The 18,169-nt window shown below is 44.6% G+C and overlaps 1 protein-coding gene across 1 annotated transcript in view; it reads left to right on the top strand.

The window, feature by feature from the left end:
- FLT1 (fms related receptor tyrosine kinase 1) overlaps nucleotides 1–18,169 on the top strand; it is a 91,637-nt gene that overhangs the window by 70,968 nt on the left and 2,500 nt on the right. The window contains exons 18-29 of the mRNA XM_062514918.1: nucleotides 3,543–3,647; nucleotides 6,099–6,212; nucleotides 6,972–7,060; nucleotides 8,774–8,933; nucleotides 9,351–9,448; nucleotides 9,986–10,108; nucleotides 10,800–10,911; nucleotides 12,551–12,650; nucleotides 13,985–14,090; nucleotides 14,184–14,314; nucleotides 14,722–14,806; nucleotides 15,617–15,708. Coding sequence (XP_062370902.1) covers nucleotides 3,543–3,647; nucleotides 6,099–6,212; nucleotides 6,972–7,060; nucleotides 8,774–8,933; nucleotides 9,351–9,448; nucleotides 9,986–10,108; nucleotides 10,800–10,911; nucleotides 12,551–12,650; nucleotides 13,985–14,090; nucleotides 14,184–14,314; nucleotides 14,722–14,806; nucleotides 15,617–15,708 — 1,315 coding nt within the window. The remainder of the gene's footprint in view (nucleotides 1–3,542; nucleotides 3,648–6,098; nucleotides 6,213–6,971; nucleotides 7,061–8,773; nucleotides 8,934–9,350; nucleotides 9,449–9,985; nucleotides 10,109–10,799; nucleotides 10,912–12,550; nucleotides 12,651–13,984; nucleotides 14,091–14,183; nucleotides 14,315–14,721; nucleotides 14,807–15,616; nucleotides 15,709–18,169) is intronic.

Below are 18,169 nucleotides of genomic sequence, written 5' to 3'. Positions count from 1 at the left end.
GATTAATCCCTCCAGAAACCACACAGATTTTAGCTAGAAGGTCAACATTAAAATGTCAGTGATAAACTCAGCCTCGTTGCTATAGTGCTGTTTGTTCTTTCAGGCATGCATTTTATTTGTCCTACAGCAAGGTCTACAAAACCCCTGCATTTTAGTTAGGAGCTGTAACAGATTCCTCCTGTTCTCCTGGGTATCAGGGATAGAGATTGGTCAACATGTGCAAAATTAGGATCACACCTAATTTGCCTGCCAGGAGACACATGGTGGCCAGATGTGGGTAAGTACAGCTGAAATATATTGCTCTCGATTTATAATTGTCATACATAATTCTGGGAATGCTGGAACCTTTTGCTGGAGTGACTTCGATCTTCAGACAATTTTCTTACAATGATGGACCAAGAACCTGATGTGCAGACAATGTGACCACTGGGAAAGAAATAAACAGAAATGGAATGTAAACACCAAGGAAAACCCATGCCTTGCAGGGTTAGTGTTTGGAGTCCAGAGGTGATGAACGATGACCAGAGAATGAGTTAAAAGTGGAAGAATTGGTGTAAACAAATAAAGAATGCTGACAATGAATGAGAACCAGATTTGAAGAAGTTGTGTATGTGCAGTATGCTAGATTAGCTCAGTGCAAGTCCTGCTTACATGGCAGTTGGCTCAGTCTTTGAGTAACCTTGGCAGTCTCTGAGGATTAGTGTCTCACAAACACAGAATATGCTTCTATGTTTTTTTGAAAATATTTTTACTTAGAAATGCAACCCCTTCCAGCATCTCATGCGACAGTGTTTCTCTTTCCACCTACTCATCCTCCAGGACACATATTTATTATAACTTTTGCAAAGAAGTCTCTCCTTTAAGCCCACATCTCTTTTGCTGTGTGCTCCTCCAACATGCATACACACTGCCCACGGCTGTGATGCAATGCTTATATAACAGGACTCTCCCTTCATCCGTAAGAGGTACAGACATTACAGGAAATTTCATATGGGCATCACTGAAGTCAGGGTAATTAACATTCAGCAGAGATTAGTCTCACTGAGAGTAAAATGTCATCCTTTCCTTAGGCAGAAAAACGCTGGTGCTATAACTCACTGTCAGTGTGGTCGGTGATAACGCACTGTGCTGGTTGAGCTGTCGTGTGCTTCCCCCCTTACACTTGGGCTTGACCTTCCCAGTCTGGAGAGGTGGCACGGTGCTGATGCCAGGATGCAGGCCGGGGGGAGTGTGGCTGCTGGCTCCAGCACAGTGTCACACACACTGCTGGCAGCCAGGTTGCTCCCTCCTGGACACGGCCAGCCCACGGTGCTGGCACTGAGCACAGCTCTTCCCACTCTCCTGCCCGTGAGCAGCTGTCCTAATGGAAAACGCGAAGCCACCTGCAGGGAAAACCCAGATGACCCAAATAGTGGCAAAGAACCTGAGAAATGAACACACCTTCGAGCCTGTGCCTTCCCACAGACATGGGGTGTGTACCTCCAAGTGCTTTTTGCTAATGCTCCAGGTACAGCAACTGACACGCTTGAAGGACCCTGCTAAAATTGGACTGAAAGAAAATCTCCTGATCTGAAGCTCCTTGACTGAGGTGTATGTTCACTTTAATGAGTTCTGAGCTGCTCAGTAAATCCAAGAAGTCAAGTGTGGAAAACTTAAGCAAAGCACTTAGCTTCATTGGTCTGGATCTAAATGCTGCAACATTACATACCTGAGCATTACCCCAAACATATCCAGTGTAGCTGCTCAAAGGCTGTGATGAACTGACTGCTCAGATGGTTGGGCAACTAAATATTCCTCTCTTTAATAATTTTGTAGCTACTTTTTATGTCAACAGAAGGGACTTTTGCAAGAACAACCATAGCCACAATTGCACACTAAACTGTGGAGTTTTGGGCTACATGCTGAAAAGTTAAAGCAGCCCTGTCCTGTGCTACCATTCAGCATGGTACAAACAATAGCAGAGCAGCAAAGAGGAGTGTTATTACAGTTTCCCATTGAATTACACTGCTGTTTAGAGAAGGAAGTGCTGTTTCCAGAGCTCATTCTCCTTTCTGAAAGGTTAGCAGCTTTGTGCAGCTTTATGAGCCGGTGTGTTTTCCAAGTGGTGACTAAGTAGGCTATCACAATGTGGGAAGTGAATTAACAGTAATGGAAACAGATTAAAGCTATGGATTAAACAAAGGTATGATGGGTTTTATAGGATCTCAAACTGCAAGTTCTTTGTGTAGAAACCATGAACAGTCAAAACATTAGGGAATAAAAACATCAATTCACTAAGAAAACTGAGACCTGAGTCTTAATGATGCTTCCCTTCTACATCTGCTGAATGAAGAATCTATATGCAGTAACTCAAAAAGGTGACAGTAGGTTTTTAGACACACACTGATTCATTTGTATTTCTCTATCAAACACTAAGCCCTTCACAAACCAAGGTCAGTCTGTTGATGCTTTTCAGTCACGTAGATCAAGTTCTTTGTGGATTTTATTTGCTGTAAAAAAATGACAACACTTTTGCACATCTAGGGTGGAAATAATTTTCTGGGTTTTTTTTGGCTTAGCATATTCCAGTTCATGTTTCCCTTGCTTTAATAACATATGTTATTTGCTTCTACTGACAGACATGCTGAGAACCACAGTTTAGATACAATATACACTTATAAAAGGCAGTATTGGTTTAAATTAGTACAGACAGCAGCTCTTTTTCTCTGCTTGCAAGTATCTGAGAGGGATCCATCTCTTATTCAGATACCAACAAGACAGATGTCCAGATGAGAGCTAGTCAAGCTCTCATCATAGGTGTTCGTCATAGGAACAGGAAATTTTCCTGTGGAGATGGTCACGTCACATATGCATATCTGAGAAATAAATACATGGCACATGTTATCCCTTTCTTTTATATGAAAAGCTGACTATTATTTTTTGCTCTTCTCAACACCGCAGATCCTGCTGCCATACTCATGTTAGCCACTTTGGCACCTGGTTTCTGCTGAAGATGAAGCACAAAAGCAATCTGAAAATAGTCACTTGGAAATAAAACTCATTGCTGATTCATATGCTGACAAGATCACCCTAACCAAGCCTTGCCAGTCTCTAGCAGGGCAGAGGCAGCCAGACCTGTCCATGTGAACACATTGCCAAAGGGGCAGAGGGTCTGTGTTATTAAGGACATAACTGGCAGCAGCACAGGCTGCTGCACGGTGCAGTGTGCTCAGAGAAAAGAGGAGCAAAATCTTTCTCTGGCAGAGCTAGACTGAAAAAATCAGGTTTGAAGATAGTGTATCTCTACTGAATGGTTGCATTCATTTAGTGACATTTTCACTCCTATCACTTACTCCCTCTGATGACTCTGTCTTCTAGTTTGACTGCTTACTTAAAAAAAAAAAAAACAACAAACCTAAAGACCTAAACCAAGTATATGTTGGAAATATACCTATGGGACTCGTTGGAAAGTACATTTTTTCAGTTCATGATCTATGAAGCAATTTGCTGATGGGATACCTTATTTTACCAAGATGTGTCTCTCCACTTTATTTTCTTTACAGGAAAGTCTCTTGGACACGGAGCTTTCGGAAAGGTGGTACAAGCATCTGCCTTTGGAATTAGGAAATCACCAACATGCAGAATAGTTGCTGTGAAAATGCTGAAAGGTATCTTGCTGCCAAGCTGCATTGGACAAAATGATGCCTTATACAGTGGTGCATTTTTTCATACATTTCTGCCAAAAGCAAAAGCTTTCCACAATAGCTTTTTGAAGCCCCCAAAATGTGTACAAATCAAGTTTCAGGTCCACCACAAGTGAAATGGCAGAACTATGAAATAAAAATTGAATTCTCAGTAAAAAGTCATACCATTACGGTAGACTGACCCTATATTAAATGCTGTAAATGAAATTTAGCTGAAGTATAAGGTATCCACCTTGAGGTGAAGACACTTGGACAGAAGCTTTCATATTTTCTTTGGTCATTCATTCCAAGGAATGATCATCTTACTGTTAAAACTAGATACCTTATGTTTCATTCATATATACCTGACTTTTGCATCTCATTCTAACTTTCTCCATTAGATTTTATGATTTTTTCTCCATGAAGGCCCTTTCATTAAGCTAAACACATTGAGCAGTTTAAATCTTGGTGGTGTTGTGCAGGTGTGTCCCCTGTGAACCAGCTGCAGGCTCATCACATGGTGCTTAGGATGCTGACACTCAGGTTGTGTGATGGATTTACCAGCACTGTTCAAACACCAGTGATCATCTGGAAGTAAAATCATCCCCCAGCTATTCACTGCCACCTTTCCCACTGGAGCAGAAAGGACAAAACCCTGTAGTTAATTTGAAGAGAGTGCTTGGGACAGTAGTAAGCAGGATTATATTCAATCATAGCCTGCCACATCTCTGATTGAATTCCCTCACCCAGAGTCCTGGTGGTGTCCCTCCTATTTTATTTTTTTTTCATTGCCTCAGGAGTTTATGCTGCACTGCTTATCTGCCTTAATCCCTGAATCCTTTCTGGAGTTGTTTCTCTGCCTGGGCACACCCCCTATTCTGCCACTATGTCTTGGAGCCCCAATGCTCTTGGTTGATTCTGTTCAGGAATAGTTTGAATTAATTCATCTTAGCCAGTGGCTCCCAGCTTCACATATGCTTACTTATCATTTATCAGGAGGTGTCTACATTTATCAGGAGGTGTCTACATGTAAATTCCAGCCCTTGGAGTGGACTGCTGAATTCATGGTTTCTTTATGTACATCAGCAGGCTTTTTGTGCCAACCAGCACCACCAAGGAGCAGTGGGTGCTCCTGGAGTAGATGGGAGCAGACGGCAGCTACAAGAAGTCCTCCTGGTGGGATTCACATGTGCATGTGCAGAGTAGATTCTTGCAATCTGAGTTAGTCACTCAAATGCCCTTCAGTGGCAGTGGTGGGAGACAACAGTTCATCCCATCCTATGGCTGATTCCTGCACACGGGAAGCTGAGTCCTTGTTCAGCTCTGCTGGCAATGAAGAGACCCCGTGGTCACCAGATGTTCTGTAGGTATCTTTAGTATCCCATCTAAAGCATGGGGAGATCTGCCTCATTCCTTGGCTCCTCTCTAGATTATCCAGGAACTCTGCAATCATTCATGATGCCTTATCCTCACAGAATTCCCATGCGGTGGTGGGGAAGTGTCATCACCTATGCAAGCAAAGAGCGGATCACCAAGTAGAAGACAAATTTTGTCTGGGACACCAAGAAAAACTATTTCCATTCAGATGTTGAGACCAAACTCTTTAAGACCCAGCTCAAGGGTTTTTTTTCCACAGGACTGCTCTCCTTCCTCTGAAAAACAACTTTTGATCTTACACAAAGCAATATGGTTTTTTTCTTGTTCTCTTAAACAAAACTAAATTCTGCCGGAAAAAGAAAATTGCTCAGGGGGAATGAAAAATTTCACTCAGCACTAAAGAGAGTGTTTTGGATTTATTTGAGGGACTTCTTATGTCATTCCTATTATTATTATGGACCATGACTGGTAAGGGTGAGATGCAGTCACTTCACTTTAAGCAATTAATATTTACTTCCCTGGTCTATCTCCAGGCTTCCTACACAATGAACAGAACCAGGCAGGCATGACCCAGGGGTAGCTCATCTTTCCCTTATACAGATGGCTAAACTTGATGGCTGCATCAGCTTCTGGAAACACTTTGCTCTTGCCACTGACCCCTTAAGATGTTGATTAATTCAGGCTAGAATATAACCCTTAGATAGCTGAAGTCAGGTCAGATGAAAACAATTCTAGATAGAGATAAATATAATCTTGAAATGCCTTTTTATTTGTTCTTTCAATTTTTTGGCTGAAACGTCGGAACTATGCATGCAAAAAAAGTTCTTTCAGTTCTAAATATAATAGAGTCTGCTGGGAGGAAGTTGAGTGCCAGACTCATTTTACGGGTTTAATTGCAACCAAGAGGACACTGAGCAGGGAGGAATAGAGAGAAAACATCAATGCAAGAAGTACATCCAGTAGTGGAGATTATTTCAATGGAAAGTAATGAGAAGTGGTAAAGCTCAGCAGGACCGGTACTTTGCCTTTTCACACTGACTCTTCATTTTGTATTTTCAGAAGGGGCCACAGCAAGTGAGTACAAAGCACTGATGACTGAGCTGAAAATCCTAATCCACATTGGTCATCATCTCAACATTGTGAATTTGTTGGGAGCTTGCACAAAAAATGGAGGTAAAAAAAAATCTGCACTGCTCTGAAAATGGGTTTAGATTGTCTCCCAATAACAGCCAATGACCCGTGCTGTTTTTCATCAAGAGGTCAAGTTAGTAACTTTTGTATTCGAGCTCAGCCTGTAGTTGGTGAAAAAAAAAAGAAAAAAGAGATTTTCAGTCCCGTAATGAAGCGATTAAATAGTTCCTCTCTTTAAACTTTCTTTCAGTATTAATATGTGAAGTGTGAACTTAAGGACATGCCACTTGCTGTCTTTTATCTCACACACTCCACTGCTCAAGCTAAAGTTAAACATGATCTGGAAGGGCTGGGAACAAGGGATATCAGCTGCTGGCCCTGAACTACAAATCACAATGCAGCTGTTGCAAAATCCTTCATGATATTACACTGAGAAAATCAAAAGACCAGTATGGGAGATTGTTTGTTTTAGATATGTCACCTATTTTAGTTCTCAAAGTGTGTGTGGGCTGTGGGACTCCAGTCTGAACTGCCCAAAGAGGAAACAGAGTGTCCCTCAGGACCCAGACCCAAGACCCAGCTTTCAAAAATTAGGCCCTGCCCTAATTTCCAGAAGCAGTATTGTTTTGATAATGTCCAGTGTCCTTCAAGCAGCCTTCTAGTTCTTAGCTCTTAGGACACATTGCCAGTTATTCTGGACTCAAGCTGTAGTTACAGGCAAAGAAAGATTCTTTCTCAGAACTGATGCCACATTTTATTGCTTTCAAAATGCTTTTTTTTTTTTAATATTTAATTTCCCAGGGCCTCTGATGGTGATTGTTGAATACTGCAAGTATGGGAATTTATCAAACTATCTGAAGAGCAAAAGGAATCTTTTCTGCCCTAACAAGGTGAGGAGGCAGGTGGTCCTGGTAGGGTTCATCTTACCTGACGTAAGTGCTGGTAATGTAGATGACAGGTCTGAGCTGGTCTCCTCAGACTCTCTTCTACCAAAGGAGAGAAATTACTTTTGCATGAAGTTCGCCTGACCTATATTAATATTCGGTGTGGGATGTGCTGTGCCAAGAAAGGATTCACCTCTCTCTCCCTGACTGTGCAAGGAGACTGCCGTGACTAATTTGGCTGGAGCCATCGACAGTGAGGAGAAATGAATCCTATCCAAAGTGTCCCCATTTGCTCTTGCCCTGCTTCTGATGAACCCATTCCTGGTGAGCTTGAGTTCAGCAAAGCCAAAGGAAGTGGTTTTGCCCACTTATTTCAGTATTCTTGGGAGCACAAACAAAATAATACCAATTAAATCTCATGTCCCAAGACACCCTAATATTCAGAGATTTACAAGTAATCTTATTATTGTGTGAGGAGAAGAGCTATCAAGAGGAAAAAAGATTAAAGTCTTGCCCTCACAGCCCTCTGAATAAAATTCATTATATGTTTCTTATTACAAACCTGAATCCAAATGTCCCAGAAAATTCAAATAGTTACAAAAAAAAGAAAAAATCCTCCAAAGGATCCAGGGCTCGGCCATGAAACTGGATACAGAACGGCAGGTCTCAAAACCTCTGCTCAGATGTGCCAAAAGCTCGGCAGCATCTCAAGGATTTTTTTTCAGGAGAGCTCTGTGGGAGAGCCCACTCGAGAGAACATCCCACTCTACAAGGCCTTTGTTGAATATCTGTTCCCAAGGCTGTCCATGTTGTGCTCCACATGAGACACTGCAACTGCTCCTCCTACATGTGGTTGTTGGAGTCGGATGCTCAGCAGGGAGTATGGCTGGGAAGGGTCCATGCTGAGCAGAGTCATTCCCATACTCCCTTCCCACACCCAGTGCTCCAGCACCCTTGGGAAGGTTGCCTGGGCAGGAAGGAGGTGGAAGTTTGGCTCTGCACCAGCATGCACAGGGAATAGAGATGGTTGCAGGACAAGAGGAAAAGTAAGAGGGGCCAAGAGTACAGCCAGGCAGCCAGGCTGCTCTACAGGTAGCAGTGAGAGAGCTTTTTCCAAACAGTGTGTCCCGTTAAACCATCACACGATTTGCCGTAAGAAAGCACTGGATAAAGACATTGAACAGCAGCTCTGTTTCAAATACCACGTGCCCTTGTTCCTCATGGAAAGAACTTACAAGCCACACCAAAACCTGTGCAGGGACATAGAGACAGATGTCTTAAGCAGGACCAAAAGCTGATGTTTCAGAGGTCTGGGATACCTGCATTGTGGGCACAACCTTCCTAACCCACTTCTTTGTGCTGGAGAGAAATGGGCCCTTTCAGGTGTCTCATTTCAGGCTGAGATGAGGCACAGCCCAGCAGGCAGCTCCACCCATACACCCTGCAAATCCTCACTGTGGCAGAGGTAGCCCAGTGCCCTGGTTACCCCAAAATCATGTGCTGGCTCTCCCAAGGCACCAAGTTGCTGCTCTTTGGGGATGACGACCTCGGTGGAGCACAGTTCTGCCACCAGCCCCTGACCACCACAGTGGCACTGGACACTCCTCCCGTGAGAGATGTGACCAGCCAGACCACCAGCCCAGAAGAAAGGCAACAGCAGTCTGACTTGGTTCCTCCACTGCTCTGATGTAGCACCTCTTCTCCTCTTTTTCTTTGAAGGACTCCTCTCTGCAGGGAGAGCCAATGAAAGAGAAAAAGGATATTGAGCCAGTGGAAAGCCAAAAACAAAGGCTGGCCAGTGTCACCAGCAGTGAGAGCTTTGCAAGCTCTGGGTTCCAGGAAGATAAAAGTCTGAGTGATGTGGAGGAGGACGAGGAGGGTAGGTATTAATTCCTTCCTGTCCCTGCACAGACTGTGATATTTTTGCAACATACTGTGAATCCCTGAAATTTTTTTCCTCATTTATCACCCTAATAAACATCCGTGGGAGATGCTCAGAGGGTCATGTCCAGAGGGTAGAAGATTTAAAAAAAGATTATTTCCAGGGTTACTAAATCTGACAGGAAAATGTGTGATTGTTTCTTCTGACTGCTCCTTATCTTTGGGGAAAACACAGCAGCATCCAAAGCACGGGGTGTAAAGCAATCACTATTTTTGTTTCCAGTGACAGTGGGTTGACCTTCAAATACCCCTCCATGAAGACTGAATTTATGGGAATAATGGGGTCTGTAAGAAAGGGGGGAAACAACTGCCTGTGAGCTATCTTTGTAACAAACCCTGCTTCCCACCTCTGCAGATGCTGATGACCTCTACAAGTTGCCCCTCACAATGGAGGACCTGATCTCTTACAGCTTTCAGGTGGCCAGAGGCATGGAATTCCTCTCTTCCAGAAAGGTGAGTTTTGCACTGAGGGTTTTTCACTGTAGAAGGACAGGATTCAGAGGTGAAATCACGTCTACATTGTAGTGACATCTTCCTTGGGAGACCTCCCAAAGGAAGAGCTGTTTTCCTCTTGACATTATAAATATAACTTTGTTTATCCAAGTATCCATAGTCCAGAAACACAGGATCATGACTGAAGGCAGTGGGTCAAGCTCATTCATTTGGGGAAGATCTTTTTGGGTGTGGTAGGATTTTCCTTAATTTCAACATATATTAGGGAGCTCCAAATGATTCAGCTCTTTCCCTGCAAATGTCAAAGGGCTTACAAATTTGTCACTTTCTGGACTTAGTAATTGTTTTAAAAATAATTACTGCTGTTTACAGCAATTTCATGTAAACTACAGGTAACTTCCCTAAAAAATTAAATTTATCAATAATAATAATAATAATAATAATAATAATAATAATAATTGTAAAGGATATGGGAGACAGGAAATTTGTGGGTGGGAATCAGGAAATGCAGTTTGATTTGAAACTGTTTTATTATAGTGCATTCATCGTGACCTGGCAGCCAGAAACATCCTTTTATCTGAGAACAATGTTGTGAAGATCTGTGATTTTGGCCTCGCAAGAGATATTTATAAGAATCCTGATTATGTGAGAAAAGGAGATGTAAGTCAAGATGCTGTTTATTCACCCAAATGTTTATAACATGTCACTTCAAACTGTACACCAAAACGTTCTGTAGATGTCCACATTTCCCGAATTTAAGAGCTCAAAAGCTGTCATGGTTTTTATGTGATGTCTCTAGATGTCTCATCCACCTGCCAGCTATTCTCACATCTGTAAATAGCTTCCAGAGTTTACAGCATTGCAAATTAGCTGGGAAATGTTCACATAGCTTTGGTACCACTCAGGAGATGCTAACAAGCTGTGCTGAGGGGGCTTCAAGGGTTGCTGATGTGCTCCTGCAATTCCAGCTCTGAAAATTTCCCTGAGAATATCTCCAACATCATTACAGAATGGTTGGTGCTTGGATGCTGGGCTTTCTGCCCTGCCTCTATGATGCTGGCAAGATACCTCTGCTGCTACACATTCCCACATCCCTGGAAAGAAAAAAACCTAGTCACAGGTTTCCAATGTCTGGTGTTTTGTGCCACATGTTTTTAAAAAACAGCCTTTTACTCCAACAATTTGTTAAGTGTATGAATGAGTGTGGGTTTATCTTGACTGCCTGTAAGGAAATCCCACAGGTTCCTGCTTGAATGGTAATTATTTACATAACAATATATAGTTGATTCATCTATGATTAAAATCTTTCAGTCTTTGAAAATAATAGTCAGATTTGTCCCTTTTACTCCAGGCTCGACTTCCTCTCAAGTGGATGGCTCCTGAATCCATATTTGATAAAATCTACAATACAAAAAGTGACGTGTGGTCCTACGGGGTCTTGCTGTGGGAGATATTTTCCTTGGGTATGTTAACTCTGCATCCCAGGAGCTTGACAGGGGACAGCAGCCTGGGGAAAACATCCATCACCTTCAATGATCTTTTGGCAGGTGTTCCAGAAAGACCTAAATCAGAGGCAGAGGGATTATCGTGCCCCTGTGAACTAGAAATTCTGGTGCTTTTAAGAACACTGAAAGCTCACTGGCCAAGCTGAAAGCCTTAAAGGATAGCACAGCTGTCTTAAGAACTTTACCACCTACTTCTGCCATGGGCAAAACCTGAGCTTCCCACCTTTCCCTGTAGAAAGCCTTGGCAGAGGATGCAGTGCAGCACAGCCAGACCAGTCACAGTGCTGACTGATTTTTTGCTGACAGTCATCAGTCTGACTGATTTTCCCATTTGCCAGGAAAATCAGGCAATTTTTAAGCATTTTAATTGAATGTGGAACCCTGTGGGATAACACAGAACTGTGATTCTGGGTGATCTGCTGCTCATGACCGAGGCATCACCTCCTGTGCCACAGACAGCACTCAAGACACCGAGTGCCATGAGCTAAGAGCCCTCTCAAAAGCTTCTTATTCCTCCTGTGGGAGCAAGGGAGCCAAACCCACTTTTTGCATGTCTCAGATTCTGCCACCTCCATTTCCAGCCCGAGTCCAGGAGGCCCCCCCAGGCCAGGAGGGCTCCAGCACCCTCCTCACCCAGGCTACTGGATACAGCAGGCGAGAAGCATCTGCACTGATGCTGCAGGTTGATTGAGAGCATGCAAGCTGAAATTAAAACCCAGAAAAGCCCTTTCTCCCCCCCGCCCCCCCATCCTTTCTTTCATGCAGAAAAGGCAGGATACAAGATGTACACTGAGCAGCAACAACAATGACTGTCAGAACAGAAGAATCTTAATTGAGTTCAATGCAGAGGCTGACAAAAGAAGCGAACAGCAGAGGAAACAATACTATACAATTCTCAGGACAATCAATCATTTATTAGTTTAAATACGTGTTGTTGGTCAGCCTGCCAACTCTTGTGATTTTATGGTCAGCCTCATAATACCTGCTATTTTTTTCTTAAAGTCCCAGCTCCTTGAACCTGGTGACTCTCTGACTCTATGAAAGGTCCTTTTTTTTTTTTTCCTTTAGTTTTCCCTTTTCCTGATTTTTTGTCTACAGAAAAAAAAAAGACCACAGTACAATCAAGCTGCATCTGAAAAACACAGAAAATAGAAAATCAGTGCAAATGTGCTCTGATCTGATTTAAAACAATTATTTCCATTTTTTCAAGGTCATTGTAGGCATTTGGGACTTGCTAATATTGTGCTGACTAGAATTTGGAGTAGTCCAAACCAATGGAAAGATCAGACTTGGCTTTTCAAGGGATAGTGTTCAAAGCAAATTCATGTGCATTTTTTCTATTCAGGGCAGGAAAGCACCACCAATAATTGTAGTCTTGATCTTGCCCCCCATTCAAAGACTGGGGCTTGGAGCATGACCAGCAGTAATTCCCTGGCTGTGGCAGCCAGCAGGGCCAGACCCTGCAGAGGGGGCAACCCTGACCCCCAGCTCTGCTACCTGATGATGCACACCCCAAGGGTTTTCGGGAGATGCATAGGGTCACAACAAGGTCACAGGTACTCAAGGCATGTATCTATTTTCCCAATGTCACCTCCAGGTGCCTCTCCTTACCCCGGAGTCCAAATAGACGAGGATTTCTGCAGCAGGCTGAAGGAAGGCACAAGAATGCGAGCCCCAGAGCAAGCGACCGAGGAGATGTAAGATGCCTTTGCTTGCCTTGTGTACCACTGCCCTCCTGGGCTGGCCTGCAGGTGATGTTCCAGGGCACTTCTGAAAGTACCTTGTGCCAGCCTAAGGAAAACCAACCCAATCCTGCATGGGTATCTTACTGTGCTCCCCTCACCCTGGCCCCTGGCTCTCCCATAGGGTAGGAGATGGTAGGGGGCAACAAGGACCTGAGCCCAGTGCACCACCAGGGCTGCGCTCTGAGGGGAGCTGAGCAAGGAGGAGGAAGAGGAGGAGGAGGAGGAAGGTTGTTCATTACTTGCCAGGTTTAATATTTACTGACATGCACACAGATAAGTGCTGGAGGAATGTGACATTATTAACATCATCTTGACTTAGGAAGTGACAGCTGAGGCTTCCTCACAATCACTCGGGCAATGAGGGTCCACCCTTTCCTGTGGCAGACGAAGGTGACGGGGACCCGCAGCCTCCCTGCCCGGGTTGTCTGAGTCCTTCCACCACCATGCCAGCCATCACTCCCTGCTTTCCTGCCCTCAGGAGCACTCTCAAGCTGCTACTGCATGGCAAACACTTTTTGGAGACCAAGGTGGGTCAGGACAGAGCACCTTGCCTGGGGAGGCACATGCAGCACACTGAACATTCAGCCTGTGTTCAGTCTGAATGTGTCAATGACACAAATCATTGAGGACCATGAACATGTCCAGGGTATTTTACCTCTGGAGTCAAAATCAAGTATGTGTGGGTGTCTTGGTGCCCTCCCGAGTGCTATGTCTTGACTCTAAATAGCAACACTTACCAAAAAATAGTTCTAGCAGAAGAAGAGGATGCAAGCCAGCCATGCCTATCTGGGAGTACTGCCCACTGACTAATTTTATTATCCTAGTGACAGTAGATAAGAGCTTTTTTTTTTTCTCTTCCACATATTTTATTGCAGGAAGGAAAGCTTGGCTCAACCAATACAAGGAAGTGACACATCTATATAAGTCATCTTAGGATGCCTTTAGGATACCTTAACCTAAACATTGCCAGTTAATAGATGTTTAATACAAAGGTTTAATGCTTAATTAGAAATAAAAAAGGAAGTATGACTGGTTGGCTGAATTATCCTTTTGATGTGGTCTTCTGGGGTGTTGCAGGAAGGTTTTCTTTTTTTGTAGAAAGTTCACTGCTTTGTTTTTAGGAAGAGGTCTCGATGGTGTTAGAAAGAATCTTTGTAAAACCAAGCAGGTTGAGGAGTTATCTATCTTTGTCTGCCTATCGATGACAAGCTGTCAATGACTGCGCTGCCTTGGATCAAACAGAGCTGTAACTCCACCATGTGCTCACTTTGCTATTGTCCTCACAGTTACCAAATCATGCTGGACTGCTGGCAGAGCAATCCCAACGACAGGCCACGGTTCTCTGAGCTGGTGAAAAAGCTGGGTGACCTGCTGCAAGCAAATGTCCAGCAGGTATTAATGTCACAACCACATGCTGTCACTAAGGCAGAGGCAACTGGCCACTTGGACCCAGGAATAACATTTCCATTTCTTGTTTGCATTTAGGAAGGTAAAGACTACATACCCCTCAGCACAATATTTACAACAGAAAGTGGGTCTCCCCCTCCATCTGACCGTTTGTGCAATGAACGTTTTCCTGTTACAGGCTCAAGTTGTGGAAGCACTGAAAATGTCAGGTGAGATAAGCAAGATTAAGACTGTGTTTGTTTGTTTGCTTGTTGAGGGTGGTAGCTCGCTGCATAGCCCAGTTTGGACCCAGGTGGCAGAAAACACTCAGAGACAGCCCACAGGTGGCCTGAGTGTCTCATCAGTTGCCAAGTCACCCACTGCTGTGGCTCTCTGGAGTGCCCAGGCCCAGGGGGACCTGCAGGTCACAGGGCTCAGGTACTGTGAGAGGCACAGCTGTGTGTACCCTGGGACTGGGGAGTGAGATTTGCATGGGGTCTGGTTAACAAGTCCCTTTTGTATGATCTACCTCAAAGATAGCTGGGAACTGCCTAAAGAAACAGAGAAATACCCAATACTTCCTGCTTGTGCACTTCACACTCTCACCAGAAATTGTTCTGCTTCTTTTGTTGAACAGATACATAAACACTTTCAAAATAAATCCCCCTCAGCGCATAAAGACATTTGAAGAGCTTCCCATCAAGGAAACGCTTGTATTTAATGTAAGTGACTCCTGTGCCAAATGATATGCCATGTATTACTTTTGATTTATGTGACAGATTTATACCGGGATAATCAGGATGGGGGGTTACTGCTTTGTCAGCTCTAACTGATACAAGGTGCAGGATTACCTGTACTTGCAACAAGAGGTTATCCCGCTGCCCTACAAACTGGGATCAGAGATCCTTGCTGGCCATGTCATAGGCTGCAAACACTCCTTCCATGACAAGAAGTGGTCAGTTCCAGTAGGTTTGCAAGGTACAGCCACTAGAATCCCACCTGAATCTCACTGGTGTGGGAGAGACACTTAAAATCCCTTGTAGTAGTGTACAAAGGAGGACTGTGAGTCCTTTTTCCATCAGAGGTCCCTGGTAGGAACAAGTCCTGTTATCAGGTGGACAAGCTGGAGTAGGGATGGACATAATCCTGCTAGGGATGGGCATGGGCGAGAGGCTGGGGCAATCTTTTAGTGACCCTGTAGAATGCATTAAGCAGCAGGAGGTGGGAAAGGCACAGTGGTCCTCACAGGGTTGAACTGGTGGCTGGCCAGAGCTTCAGACTTCATGTAGACACTTTTCTTCGAGCACCTTGGATCTGCATTAACATTACCTGTCTGCTGCACCCCAAGGCACAGGTGGTGTGGAAAGGCACCACTAAACACAGTGCACTGCAGCACAGAGCTGCTGTCTCCTAGAGCTGTCTCAATGCATCAAAGACCAGAGGCATGATGGAAATCAGACCAAAGAGGAACTGAGTCCTTTGCAAAATACAGTTAACACCTAACAGGACTGCATCTTTCTTTTTTCTTCAAGGGTTATCAAGCAGACAGTGGGATGGTGCTGGCTCGAGAGGAACTGAAACGCTTCACATGGACAGGCAGCAAGCAGAAACGGACACTCTTTGGGTCTGTATTTTACACCTCCTTCTTCTCAGGTTTCAGATGGCAAAGGAGAATGCAATTCATGCTAAAACATGCCTCGTTAAAGTAGCTGAGGTGTCCCCAGTCCCTGCAAACACTCTTGCTGAGGTGTCTTCTGCTTGGTTGAATCAGCAGTCAATCATCTTCCACACCAATGTCCTTGAGGAAGCAAATAACCCTCAACCCCTTTGATGCACATCGGCAATAAGATTTATTAGCGCTTACTGATCCACCTAGTGCTCAATTTAATGCCAATGTCAGAGAGCACTGAACTAAGGTAGCAGACAGGTAACTGTAGGAAACAAGCCCTTAATAATAGGGGAGGAGGAGGAACGTGTGGCTCTGAAGGATTTGCAGTTGTTTCTGCAAGTCCCAAGGGCACCCCAGCTAGGACAAGGTCCCCTGTGCTTGTTTTTGCCCTTCTTTTCCATGACTCAGCTAAGCACGGCCCATTTAACACCCATGGGCTCAGGATGCTAAAGTGGCAACTTTACAATAGATGGATGTGAGGGCCTCACTTCTCTTCCTGCCTTTAAGCACTTGAATATATTGGCCATCTTCCTCCACCTAATTCCTGACAGCTGCCCAAGCAGGGAACTAGGGTTGCTCTAAGAAATGAGTTGCACTGACATGAACTCTCTGTAAATGGGAAGTGTTTATTTTCTCAGTGCCGTTGCTGTATCAGTTCCCAGCCGCTGCAAGGCTGGCAGTGTCCTGGTTTCAGCTCACTGCTCTCAGCCAGCCCGGAGACTGGCCAGACCCAACCCATCGTTCATCTCATGCTGGCGGAAGGTCAAGGCCAGTCTGCCATCCTGCCAGAGCCAAACTTGTCAGTGCCTTGCAGTTGGGCAGGCTGGGAGGTGTAGCATTGTCTCAAAGAACAATCAGAGCTGGCTGAAACGTGTGGTCAAGGCAGAGAGGACTCGCTTCATGAAAAATTCCAGTGACTTGGAGGGCGTTGGTTGAACACACTGAAATACGTGTGGGAGAGCACACAGCTCACAGGGCTGCAAAGCACAGCCCGGGTAAACGTGCTGCTGGCAGCAGCCCCTGGTGCAGCACTGCTCATGCGTGGCAAAGCCAGGGCAACACAAGCCACTCTGAACAAATGCTGGGAAACCCTGTCTCCTGCCTTGACCTTTCAGAAAATAGGCTCCTGAGCAGTTTTATGGTACTTCAGCTCTGCCACGGCATGCTGTCTTTGCAGGAGCCAGGGACTACAGAGCTTGGAGTGTATGTTGATATTATTGGGTTCCAAAGGATGAAATGTTCCCTAGAAGTGCTGTACCTAGTTTTTTTTTTTTTCCTGTGTATTTCTGAAGAATGCTGTCAGCCACACAGACAACATAGCAACCTCCCCAAATGAAATTTATGTAATGCCTTTTACTTTGCAGGGCACAGAATGCATGGAGTGTGTCCTGGGCATCCCTTCACAAGTGCTTTAAGGGGCATTTTCAAATGGAGAAGGAAAAGGAATGCTTGGAATAAAAATAAAAAAATTAACTGAACAGTGGCTGCTAGAACACAAATCCTTGGGAAAACAAAGCAGTTGACTGAGATCATACAAGGTCATCTGGCCTGCAAGCTAAACAAGTGGTACTGTAGTGCTGTGCCAAAAGCACTCACGGACATGAACACAGGCAGTGACTCTTCAGTCTGCACACATTCCTAAGTCATAACATCTTAGCTAACCATCCTTTACTTAAAATTAATTGGAGCAGTAAATAAATACCCCTAAAATTTGTAGTGAGCAAGGTGGAACCTGGAGGGATTTGACACATGGAAAATTATCTAAGCACCTGCATCTTCAGTTGCATTGCAGGTATCCTGCTCTGTGTTCTGTGCTCAACCTTGTGCTGACATTTCAGCTTGGCTTTTCTTGCAGGGAGCTGATTCAGGCTGCCAGATTGTCAGAATGGTTTCTGAGTGAGCAGTAGCAGCTCACTGACAGGGCAGTTGCTGCCAGCACCAGGCTGAGAAGAGTTTCACTTCCCTTTGGCAGCAGCTTACCTGATGTTAGATCCCTTTGCTGTAACAAAGCATTTGAAGATTCAGACAGGGCAGAGCTGAAGAACTGTGGAAGGAGCCAAACCCAGAGCATCGTACCTGTCTCCAGAAGCACACACAGGGTTTGTTTGAGAGGAAATTGATCAGTTGACTGCAGAAGAGAGCCAGCATGTGCAGTAGTGCTTGCCCAGCATGAGCAAGCCCAGAGCCAGGTCCAGGGCAAGGCAGAGCAGAGCAGGGAGCCAATCTGACAGTGCAGGGGTATCCCACTGACCCTGGCAAGGCACCTCCTCTTGGGATTCCACTTCTCCTGCCTAGGGAAAGGCACCTAATGCCAACACTCACCCGTGATTTCACTATAGGAAAGAGCATCAGCTCAAAGTCTGGTGAGCTTCTTAGGCCCAGGAGGTGGCCAGGAGCATGAAACAAATGGTTGCAA

This window comes from Cinclus cinclus, chromosome 2 (assembly GCF_963662255.1).
Source record: "Cinclus cinclus chromosome 2, bCinCin1.1, whole genome shotgun sequence".
Lineage (NCBI taxonomy): Eukaryota > Metazoa > Chordata > Aves > Passeriformes > Cinclidae > Cinclus > Cinclus cinclus.
Note: the sequence above shows the minus strand (reverse complement) of the source record. Positions and strands in the feature narration are given on the sequence as shown.